The sequence below is a fragment of the Eleutherodactylus coqui genome, chromosome 3 (assembly GCF_035609145.1).
Source record: "Eleutherodactylus coqui strain aEleCoq1 chromosome 3, aEleCoq1.hap1, whole genome shotgun sequence".
Taxonomy (NCBI): domain Eukaryota; kingdom Metazoa; phylum Chordata; class Amphibia; order Anura; family Eleutherodactylidae; genus Eleutherodactylus; species Eleutherodactylus coqui.
Genome location: NC_089839.1, coordinates 302810417 through 302822598, shown reverse-complemented (window position 1 = coordinate 302822598; position 12182 = coordinate 302810417). Strand labels below are relative to the sequence as shown.

General features: G+C 44.0%; 2 protein-coding genes across 2 annotated transcripts in view; one reads left to right on the top strand and one right to left on the bottom strand.

The window, feature by feature from the left end:
- Positions 1–6898, top strand: part of PIGK (phosphatidylinositol glycan anchor biosynthesis class K) — a 149907-nt gene extending 143009 nt beyond the window's left edge. Inside the window, exon 11 of the mRNA XM_066597806.1 lies at positions 5128–6898. Within this exon, the coding sequence (XP_066453903.1) occupies positions 5128–5244 (117 nt within the window). The 3' untranslated portion in view covers positions 5245–6898. The remainder of the gene's footprint in view (positions 1–5127) is intronic.
- A 1824-nt stretch (positions 6899–8722) lies between these two features.
- Positions 8723–12182, bottom strand: part of ST6GALNAC5 (ST6 N-acetylgalactosaminide alpha-2,6-sialyltransferase 5) — a 144177-nt gene continuing 140717 nt past the window's right edge. The window contains exon 5 of the mRNA XM_066597805.1: positions 8723–10341. Coding sequence (XP_066453902.1) covers positions 10110–10341 — 232 coding nt within the window. The 3' untranslated portion in view covers positions 8723–10109. The remainder of the gene's footprint in view (positions 10342–12182) is intronic.

Sequence of the window (12182 nt, the reverse complement as noted above, 5' to 3'; positions counted from 1 at the left end):
CTTTATCCTTAAACCAGGTTTTAACCTTGTCCACATATTGAGTACCACTAGGTAATGTCTGGGGGTCATCTGGGCGATCTTCAAGACCACAAAATTGAGCAATACTATTGTAAAGGCCCAGAGGACATTTTACATTCATAAGACATTCCATATCTGTCCAAGTGGCAGAGTAGTTTTTCTGTATGACTTCCAACTTTCTATGGAAAGCTGCTGGCTCTGTCTGGGGATCGGGCAGTTGCTGACACAGTGCCATCTGGTCTGTGGCGCTCCAGGGTCGCCATGTAGTGACTGTAGACCCGGGAGTTGGTCTATGTGCGTCCGTAGGTCTGTCATTAGAAGACGATGGTCTGTCAGTGTCCTCTTGTCTGACCGTGCCCAATGGTGGACTCGGTCTGTTTGTTTCTCTATAATGGGTAGTGGAGGTTGTAACTGGGAATAAGGGAATCGGTTGTCTACACTGATCCCTGGGACGTGGAGTCCCACATACTGTACAGAGTTCTTTAAAACAGGCATTCTGTTGACCACAACGTGGACAGTCCCAAGCCGGACCTCTATTTACTTCAGGGCCCGGGGATCTTGATTGAGGGCTGTATGGAGGTGTATCCATCTGGGCAGTAGCCTGTGGATACGTAGGAGGCAAGGGTGGCAAATTGGGATACAGAGAATTAAAGGGATTATTTGGAGACATTGGTGGAACGGCCGGGACGACAGGAGAGACTAATGGAACCGTAGGGGTTTCCATGGGAACGTCTATTGGTGGCCGGGGCATAGGACAATAAACTAAAATGCCCTCGCCTCGGGACTCGGAGTCCCAGTGTTCGTCTTCTGCTGTTTTAGAGCAGTCCAGAATAGCCTTCATGCCTTTTTCTAAACCCTTATTTCTTATTTCCTTTCTATGCTTATCCTCATATTGTGACCAAAATTCATAATTGAATGTTCCCGCCTTCTTAAGGCCTATACGTTTGTAAACTTTATCGGCTTGTCTGCAAATGACCTCCCCTTCTCTATCTTTAATTATCTCAATAGGAGTCTGATATATCTTAGATTGTTCAGACCCCATCTTGACCACTTCCGACTATTCTTCACTAAGTATACAGGACGTATATTTCACACAGTAAACTAAGATAATCACTGAGACTATCTGGGAACACACAGTTCCCTGTCCCGGAATAGATTTACAGAACTAAAACGTGGTCAACTTCAAACACTAGGATTCAGGGGAGACCAGACTTCGCCTCTTAGGGAACTTTTAGTAATATTATAACAGATCCAGAGTAACAATATGACTGCCAGAAATGAGACTATAACAATAACAATTATTTCAATCTCCAATACAGACAACATGACTCTTTAAGTCCCAATGAGTGAGTTCTTCCGTCTAGGACAGTTAAATGAACTTATTCACTCTAAAATATGGACGGGGCAGAAAATATAGGAAACAGGCAACAACATACCTCTAGTCCGTTAGAGACACAGATCAAAAGAATCCAGACTGTATAATAGTAAGATAAGCTCTTACCTGTACACCGGTGTTTTTAGTCTGGGGTCTCCGAATCCAGTATCCACGTCAACGGGCCAGGAGTTTGTTTCAGTCTACTGGTTGCGATGTCCCGTAAAGGTAAGCCCCGCCCCCTAGTTGGACGCCAAGAACTGTCGAGGGTTAATTTGTTCAAACAGACTGGTCAGTTATGTTGTCGGTTCCGAATTGACCTAAGCAGGAGGAGCGCTCCTTTTGAGAGTCTAAGTACTGACCATACACACGGTATATGATGAAGTAATGAACTCTAAGTCTTTATTGGCATAGTCTCAGTTTATATAGAAGATCGCCCACGCAGGGATGCGACCTCTGGTAATACAAGGAGTAACCTCATGATAAACTCATGACTTCTATATCTGACAATAAACTTATGACATTTAGGCTTGATATATGACATTCAAGAAATAGCTGATTTCACATGTAAGAGCTAGCAACTTCTTTGCGGTTAGGCTATGTCTTCCGAGACATCTGGCCTTAGAACTTCCTGATTCCACTTAGATCAGACGTTTGGCCTATTACTCAATAGTCATGAGTCCTTCAGAGCAGAATAGAATATTTGCAGTATTCAACCTTCTTGATTCAAATAGATTACTAAGCAAAATATATTAACTCCTTTTTGATTAGTGACATTTATTAATTTCTTTACAGCCCCTATTGGCCCTTATCAACTTGGAAAACCCCTTTAAGGCAGGGCTCTTGTATATCGGCTGTCTCCAGACGGTGTTTATAGATATGCCGGAGTGAGACACATCTGATGCCATCTTGGTCCACGTTTTGCATTGGTCCAACTTCCATAAATGGATAGAAAAACCCTGCATACAATGTTTTTCTATCAGGTGCTCTTTGGTAATCTGCCATCAAAACTGATTCACTAGACGCCATGAACCATCCCGTAGAAAGCTGTGGGATCAGTTCCGGCATCAGTTTGCATCTGGTGTCACCCTACAACACCGGGCGGAAGAATGGCTGGATGGCCGTATATATGGTAAACTGGCTGACAAACTTTCCTCATCACTGAGCTCTCCCCCTCTGTAATATTTGGTTGTCACTCTTTGAACGGTTCTTCAGCTCTCTGATAACTTTTTTATGCGCTAATGCCCTTTCCAATACAAGACGATGCATGGCTTCCCAGCTTTTGATGCAGCAGCCTGGCATTGAGTGCTTTAATTAGTTCATCATCAATAATCCTTCTCCATTGTTGACTCCCCCCAAGTTACAAATAGCAGAAATGTCACAGGCAGACAGTTCAGGGTCTCCACCTCGAAGATTGTTTTTGTTTATTTTTATGATCCTTTAATAGTTTATGGCGGACCATGAATGACAAGAAGGTCGTCCATGACACCGCGCCGCCATCACTTCTCAGCCTCTCCGTGGGTCTTACTCAGACTGATGAATTGGTGTCCTCCTATCTGTTTTCCTGTCCTGAAACGTCATTAATCTGTCAAACCCTTCCCTTTTACCTCGTGTCGTGTCATAAAAAAAAGCCGGAATTTGTTTTAGCTCAAGTGGATTGATATATTTAATCTTTCACGCTGCTTTAGCGATATCATCACCATCCGTCTTTTTCTACCGATGACTCGAAATATGAAGAGATTTCGATGAATAAACAAGAAACTTTTTTTTTTTCTTCTCGGCTTAATTAATAATTGCAGAGAGGTTTCCGGGCTAAGTGCGCACATCTCCTTGTTTGCATCTACACAGTGAAATTTCATTAGCTGAATGTTACTCTTCAGTCTGCAGCTCCCATTGAACTGAAGAGGTGTAACCGCTAAATTTCCATAATAACCTTAATGGAAGCTGAGGAATCAATCTCAATGTAAACCGTAATGTTGTGGGGGAGGAAGCAGCAAGGGTTTCGCGTACCAAGCTGATCTTTGCTAGAAAACTACATAGAAATTGATATTAAAGGGCAAATCAAGCCAAAGCTTAAAGGGGTATTCCCACCAAAGCAAGATATTCCCCAGCCAATGGATAGGGGGTAACTTGCTGATCTGTGGTGGTCCAACAACTGGGATCCCCATTGATCCAGAGAATGCATCCCGTAGTGTGGGCATCGGAGGACTTGCATATGTACCTCCGCTCCTGCTCCAGTCACATCAATGGGACTGAAGATAGCAGAGCACATGGACTCGATATGCAGCGGTCCCATTGAAGTGAATGGAGAGGAGGGGTACATGTGTGTTCTTTCACTTCCCAGACTTTGGAACACATAAAGACTGCATTCTCAGGATTGGTGGATGTCCCAGCAGCTGGGATCCCACCAATCAGCAAGTTATCCTCCACAAGTTGTGGATAGCGGTTAACTCGCTTTGGTAGAACAACCCCTTTAAAGGAGCAATCACGTGAAGAACATTATCTTATTTCAATGCTTAAAAGGGGTCCCACCTCTGGGACCTCCACTGATCACTGTTCTGTAGAACCAACACCTTCTACATTGTACAGAGATTATCATCATCTATCGTATATTAGTCCCTGTCTCCAATGGGGTCACAATTTAACTTCGCTATAGACACACACTGAAGGTCCTCTTAGATGAACCAAATTTTCGGACCAACGTAATGAGCGCTGATTGACACATATGTAACCCAGTGCTACTTCCATTTTCTTTTCCTTTGGACAAGAATCAGCTAATGGAGACAGACGATCGATGATATAATCCTTCGTCCCCATAGGCCATGTAACGCTGATCAGCAGACGGTTTCATGTTCACTAAAACTGAATGATCCACCAACAAACGAGTATTCGTTCCTTTGTCTGCTGATCAGCGGTCCGTTTACACAGCCTGATTGGTGGTTAAACGAGCTTTCAGAGGAACATTTGGGCCTGTGTTTAAAGGACTTTAAAGGGGTTTTCCAGTGAAATAGTATCCTCCGGATAGGTCATCAATAGTTGATTGGCTGGGGTCCGTCGCTCGGGACCCCGACTGATCAGCTGAGCGGGCGCATGCTGTCATCGCCGCAAATACACAGAGATCGGAGCGGAAGCCTCCACGCCAACCTCTGTGTAGTGGCCGGTGCTTGTAACTGCAGGCTCGGCTCTCGTTGAAATCAATGGGATCTGTGCCTGCAGTTACAAGCACCGGCCACTACATGGGAAGTTGGCGCGGAGGCTTCTGCTCCAACCTCTGTGTATTTGGAGCGGAAGCCTCCATGCTGACCTTTGTGTATTTGCGCCGCTGACAGCATGCACCCGCTCAGCTGATCGGTCGGGGTCCTCAGCGACGGACTGCAGCTGATGAACTATTGATGACCTATCCTGATGATAGGTCATCAATGGTATTTAACCAGAAAACCCCTTTAAATAATTAGGCCATTTAGGCCATTTCTATATTTTTGGAGTGAGAGAAGAAATAAAAAAAAAAAAACAGGGGAAACCTACAAATATACAAACTCCATGCAGATGTAGTCCAGATGCAAACATAGCACCCCGATGCAGCAAGGTAGCCATGCTAATGGTTGAGCCACCATGCTGCCCATGCCCCCTCGGGCTTGTGCTCCTGGTCACGTTGTCATACAAGGTTTAATTCATTGAAGGCTATCATTCTTTTTACAATACCTGAAAGTTCTTCAAGTCTTCTTTTTGTCTTCTAGAAACCAAAACCAAAAGAATGGCACCCACCTGGAGGGTTCATCCTTGGACTATGGGCGCTGATTCTACTCGTCTTCTTCAAAACCTATGGCATGAAACATATGAAGCACATCTTCTGAGAGGAGCACAGTGACCACCGAGGCTCGGGGATATACTGCACTGATATTTATACCATCCTGACCATGGCTTCTGGTCGTTTATTGTATATGTTTGGCATGAGTAGCAAGGAAGAAACCCAACGGGAAGGTCAAGAAGATAAATACCCAGACTATCATGGACATTTACTAACGGCTGTATGCTAGGATGCTAGCGCAGAAAAAAATCATACATTTCGGGGAAAATTAAACTATTGTACTAAGACCAGTGTTGGAAATGCCAGTCTTAGTAAGTTTCCCCCTTTCGTGAATCTCCACCACACAAGTCTGAGGGTAACTATTTTGTGGGCTATGATGTCTTCAGCACCAGACATTAGTGGATGAGACCGATCATTTCATGGGTCAAGCCTTACTTGGCTTCTTAAAGGGGTTGTCCAGGACTTTACTACTGAAGACCTATGCTCAGGATAGCTCATCAATATTTGATTGGCTTGGGTCATCACCAGGGATCCCCACCAATCAGCTGATTCTCAGGCCCGCTGTCAATATTGCAGCAGCCCGGTTTAGTCCTACAAGCACATCTCCCACTGAATTAATTGCAGATGAGTAATAAAGTAATGCCACCACAGCACCACCTGTTAGAAAGTAGCTTCCTTATGAGTCAATATCTAGCCTTTTAAAAGACCTTGCAACATGGCTAGGGATGTAAGCCGGACTAGAACACCCAAGTAAAGACAGCTGCTTCGGGGTTCTTGCCCCTCATCTTTGACCCAGTAGGGTTCTGGGTGGCCAGGTGAGAGGCCGGCAGTTACTGTGGAGAGCACCATGAGGGTGTAGGGAGTCTTACAGGCAGTAGGTGGCACTGTGGAGGATTATTCCATTACTTATTTGCATAGCTTTTTCCCAGGGAGCATTGCATGGCCTATAAGTCTCCCTACACTATAATTTATTGCGTATAGTTAAAATTTGAAGGATTAATGAATAAAAGCCGCCCCCACCCCCATTCCAATTTATAAATCGCCTAATTCTGAGACTTTATAGGTAGCGGAGACGGCTGAGCTGACAGTCTCTCTCATGGCAGAGCTGTATTTTACAACTTTCGGTACATTTCCAGGGTTGGCATGCTATATTGAGAGCTTTCTCAGCAGAAACAAAAATAGAAATATTGATTTATCATGCTAAGTACAGCATTTCGGATCAATCCAGAACCCGAGGTAATTATGTATCTAGGAACTGGTGAGCAATTAGAATTTAAAGCAAGACTTAGCAGCCCGTGTAAAAACCTCATTTGATTTATTCGCTGCTCATCAAACCAGAATGTCCAGCGCGGTTTTGCCTTCTCAAGCATTTTTTATTGCTCCTGTTTGCTTTTAGTGTTATACTGTAGAAATATGAGGGTTTTCCAGTGCAAACGGTGCAGTTTGTAAAAATACCAGGTGAAAGAATCTGCTGACTCGGCAGGGAAAGTACAAGGTGCAAGGACGCTAGCCAAGGGCAGCAAAGTGCCGCCGTGTGAATTCACGAGCCAGGGCAGCGGTCCACGTGGGCCGCTCAAGAACTGACACATGCTGCGATCCGTAGCACTTCCTTCAACCCGGTGGTCGGTACATTGTCATCGGTGGCTCCCAGGTTCTACCAGTTGTTCTTTCCTTGTGCAAATAAATTGGGATTCCATTTATTCTGTCTTTTATGTGCAGTTTATCTCCAAATGCTTTTATACATCTATGCTGCACTACTTGCAGACGTTGAGCTCGTGATTGATGGCCTTCACACGGCACGGGATGCATTGTGTTGATATCACTTGATATAGACCATGTGACAAGAAATTTGTCTAAGGGTGCGTTCACTGGTAACGGATTTGGTTGTATTTTCCGCAGTGCAAACATCCGTTGCAAAGTCCGCATGAAGTTGGGTGAAATGTGCCATCTGTATCTGCGCCAAAATCTACACCAATGCTGCAAATTTTGCCATAAATTGTAATGCGGCATCTGAGGCAGATTTTAGTGTCGATTTTTCCACTGCAGGGAAATCCACACCAAGTCCGCTAGTGTGAATGCACCGCAAGCCTCCATTCATACGAGTGTTTAAAGCATTTTTTCCATCTGTGGGCCGTCACTTATGTAGTCTGTATGTCAATGTTTTTACTTCCATATGTCATCCATTCTTCATTTCCCAAAAAACTGAAACAAACCAAGTCTTTTTTTTCCCTGCATCTTCTTAGGAACAGACCTGTGAAATACAAAAGTGTCCGAGTTCTGTTCTTTTTTTTTTTTTTGCGTCCCCATTGACTTGGATAGACGTGTCCCATTTACAGATCGGATCAAAACTAGTGCATGCTTTGATTTTGTTTTTTGCTCGCAGTCTGTACTAAAACTGATGTGTGAATTGGCACATTGACTACTATGACTTTGTGGTCAAAGCCTAGTCTGTTGTAGACCTAGACAGCACATGGACTGGAAATATATTTGTGTGAATTAGTTCTAACATTGTACTCGATAATTCTTATAGTTTAAAGGGGTTTTTCTTTTTTTTTTCTTTACCTGGGATGAAGAAAGATTGCCAAGTGCATCAAACTCCTTCCATTTCATAGAAGTGGATGGAGCCGTGGTAACTCATGCGCACCACCACTCCTTTCACATCGGCAGCTTGGGGTACGCAAATGTTATGCTTGCTGGGGGACCTAGTAGTTGAACCCCCAGTAGTCAGACATTTATTCCCTGACCTATGGGTAGGAAATAGATTTCCTTAGCTGCAAAAGCCCTTTAAAGCTGATTGTGCCATTTCATGCAAGCCATGGAATGGTGTTAAAATACAGAATAAGTCCTGGTCACCTCTGTAAGTGTTGTCCTAAACCATCTTGCACTCACAAGAAGTTCATAGTGTTCACATGCTGTACATTCTGCGTGACCGCTACGGAGCGGTGGTGACCAGATCTTGTGTGCTAGACAGCGGGACACTTGAAGGGGTTGTACCAAAATAGACTTTAGATGATAAAAGTCTGATTAATGAGGATCTCGCCACTGAGACCCCCACCAATCCCAGGAACAAGGGTCCCGTGAATGGAAAGGTGGTCGCACAGCACCTTCATTTCAGTGGGGCTGATGGAAATACAAGAGTAGAAGCGCTCTGCTAGCTCTAGCAGTCCAATTGAAGATGAATGGAGCGGCACCACACATGCTTAGACAGTTTCCTCTATGCAAAAAGGTGCATGGAGACAGAAGACAGACCAAATCGGGACTGCACCATCTACGAGAATGTGTGCTCTTTGTCTCACATTAACAAAGACAGAAACTATGAGATGGAGACCAGAGTTGCATCTTACACGTAATCCCTATGGTGCCTTCCAGGTTCCATCCTGACTTCCATCCCCAAGCTGTTTTCCGTATGGAGGAACCAGAGCTGTTTTCGCGAGACTGGCCTTATTTGTCTGGAGTGACTTCCTGAATTGTTAGCATTTAGACAACAGATGCATTTATGAGACATGTAGAGAAAATTTGCGCCATTTATTTACAGAAGGATCAAGAATACTAACCAAAATATAGTATGAAAAAAATCTGTATTGTCAGAACAATACGTACAACCAACAAGACCATCCTGGTAAAGTGAAGTAGAAGCGCTGTGCGTCCGTGTGAAAGTGCCGTACTCAATAAGAAATGAATTCTTAGAAAACTATTGGATCCAAAGTGGAGTCTTACTGTTCGCACAAGTAGTGGGCGGTGGGTCACTGGCAACACCAACATGGGGGCAAGGTCAATGTACATGTTCCAGCTCTTGCCTACATAATACAATATTATACTAAAGAGATTTCTGTCCACTTGGTTGGACGGGTGGCCGGCTCCAGGAAAGTGCTTTAATGCTGAACCACTGTGTAACCCAACCTGAGGGCAACCATGTTTTATGGGGCGCTGAACCAACAGCTCGTCAATTCACTAGATGCTCAACGTTCATATCTCATGTACCCACATCCATTTTCAGTCTACTTATGGAGCTAACTTCTTATAAAGCTCCTCCATGCTCCGGGGATTATCGAGAAATATACGATTCAGCCGTTTTGATGCCTCTACTTCCAGACCATGGAAGGTGTTGGCACCACTGGATTGGGTGAGAATTTCATAAATCTCCACCATTTAACATCTTGTCATTTTTAGTTCCATCATTCTGTCCAAATTAATTTTTTGATACATTATATACTGTATTTTTTTCACATGTTCCTGTGTCAAAGTGTCATCACCGCAGTGGGACACCGAGTAGGCAGAGGGGGAAGTGGGTGGGGGATCTGTGAGGTTTTTTGCCTGTTTTTGTTTTCACACCATGCTGAGCCGTTTTCAAGATATTTTTTCAGGCTCAACAACTGCTTTTAAAGTGGTAACCCAGAGGCTGTAATACTTGTCTGGGCCAGCAGTGCCTGTACCTAAACTTCCAGCCAGGTTCAGACACAGGGTCACGCGGTATGGACCTTCCTTCACATCACATGTCTCAAGGTGCCAAGACAGCTGAGCTAAACTGGACCAGATCAGGCATTTCAATCTCTAGATAACCCCTTTAACTCTAGTTTTCGGATATAGAGAACCAAAATTAATACATATACAGATCCTGACTACAATAGAAATGTAGGAAGAGATTAAACCACACATGAATTTGGTTCCAGTTAGATTAAGAAAACAAAGTGACCTACAAGGTTAGACATTCACTATAAAAACTGCTTCTAATCGCCCTAGAACCATAGCCCCAGTGCTCTGATTGTACTCCTCCACAGGATGTACTACCACATCCAATCACAACCTCACTAGCTGTAGTGGAATTGACAGGCTTGGTTCAGCATGGTTGCATCCACTTGGGTTCCCGTGACAGCTCTGAGTTTCTTAAACTCCTTTGGGCCATCTGTCTTCTCAGAACATTGGCTTTACATGGTTTTGCCTTCCAGAATGTGACTCCGGTTTCCAGTCTGGTTGAAAAAAATGGATATTAAAGGTCCGTGCCCAGTTGGCAAAAACTCTTTTCTCCGTGATGAAGCGGTGGTGGCTTCCTTTACGCCCTCGTTCATGGGAGATGTACATGGTACATTCATCTGGTCCTAAAGGTTCATAGTAATGGTAAGGTACTGACGTGTGGTTGGCAGCCCTGTGGAGAACAACAAGAAGGTAAAATGACTGATAAAGTAATATACTAACCCTTTCATGACAACTAACATGATGGCGTTAGTGGCCAACAACTACTGCAGATGTTAGAGCTTGGGTTAAGCACAAGCAGACCTAACTCTGCTTGTGGAGAGTGCCCATTACTTTCCATCTAGGGGTGTTGTGGACAGCCCCTATTTAAAGTTAATGTCTCATGACAGATGCACTATTCGACGCAATATAAAATGAGTTGGCAGAATTGATGGAGAACATCAAGTAAAAAAGTTGCACTCAACCTAAAAATAAGCCTAAGAAACGCAATTATTTTGCAGTTTCCCTATACAGTAAAAAAAATTCTGATGCCTACCAGAAGAGACGCTGAGGCAGCTAACTGGTAAGTGTTTTGTTTTTTTTTTGTCTGTGACAGCTACTGGTGTTACATCTACACTGCTCAGTATTGCTGTATAATGTCCTCAATGCTGCTACTTATGATGTTGTGTTACAGAAAGGGATCCTATGTGTGCAGTGTATAAAGACATCATAGCAAATGGTCTACACCCACCAGCTCAGAGAGATAGAAAAGAGATCCTGTTCAACTATTTGTGCAGTGTATGGAGACATCATAGCGGCACTACCAGCTTGGACAGATAGAGAAGAAGAGATTCTGCTCTCCTATCTGTCCAAGCTGGTAGTACCACTATGATGTCTTCATACACTGCACAAATAGCTGAACTGGATTTCTTTATGCATGCAGTGTAGGGAGACATCATAGCAGCAGTCTACAAGTACCTTCTCAGAGACTGAGAGGAGATCCTGCTCCCCTGTGTGCAATGTATGGTTCTGTCATAGTAGTAGTCTACAACCACCAGCTCAGAGAGATAGAGAAGAGATCCTGCTCTGCTGTGTGTGTACTGTATGGAAACCTCATAGTGACACCACCCGCTCAGAGAGATAAAGAAGAAGAGATACCTGCTCTCCTGTGTGTGCAGTGTATGGAGACGACCTAGCAGCAGTCTTCACCCACCAGCTCAGAGTGACAAAGAGATCCTGCTCCCCTATGTGAACAGTGTAAACTCCATATCTGAACATAACTCACATAATTTCCCTATACAGTAAAATAAATTCTGACGCCTACCAGAAGAGAGGCTGAAGCAGCTAACTGGTAAGTGGTTTTTTTTTTGTCTGTGACAGCTACTGGTGTTACATCTACACTGCTCAGTATTGCTGTATAATGTCCTCAATGCTGCTACTTATGATGTTGTGTTACAGAAAGGGATCCTATGTGTGCAGTGTATAAAGACATCATAGCAAATGGTCTACACCCACCAGCTCAGAGAGATAGAAAAGAGATCCTGTTCAACTATTTGTGCAGTGTATGGAGACATCATAGCGGCACTACCAGCTTGGACAGATAGAGAAGAAGAGATTCTGCTCTCCTATCTGTCCAAGCTGGTAGTACCGCTATGATGTCTTCATACACTGCACAAATAGCTGAACAGGATTTCTTCTTTATGCATGCAGTGTATGGAGACATCATAGCAGCAGTCTACAAGTACCTTCTCAGAGACTGAGAAGAAATCCTGCTCCCCTGTGTGCAATGTATGGTTCTGTCATAGTAGTAGTCTACAACCACCAGCTCAGAGAGAGAGAGAAGAGATCCTGCTCTGCTGTGTGTGTAGTGTATGGAAACCTCATAGTGACACCACCCGCTCAGAGAGATAAAGAAGAAGAGATACCTGTTCTCCTGTGTGTGCAGTGTATGGAGACGACCTAGCAGCAGTCTACACCCACCAGCTCAGAGTGACAAAGAGAGCCTACTCCCCTATGTGAACAGTGTAAACTCCA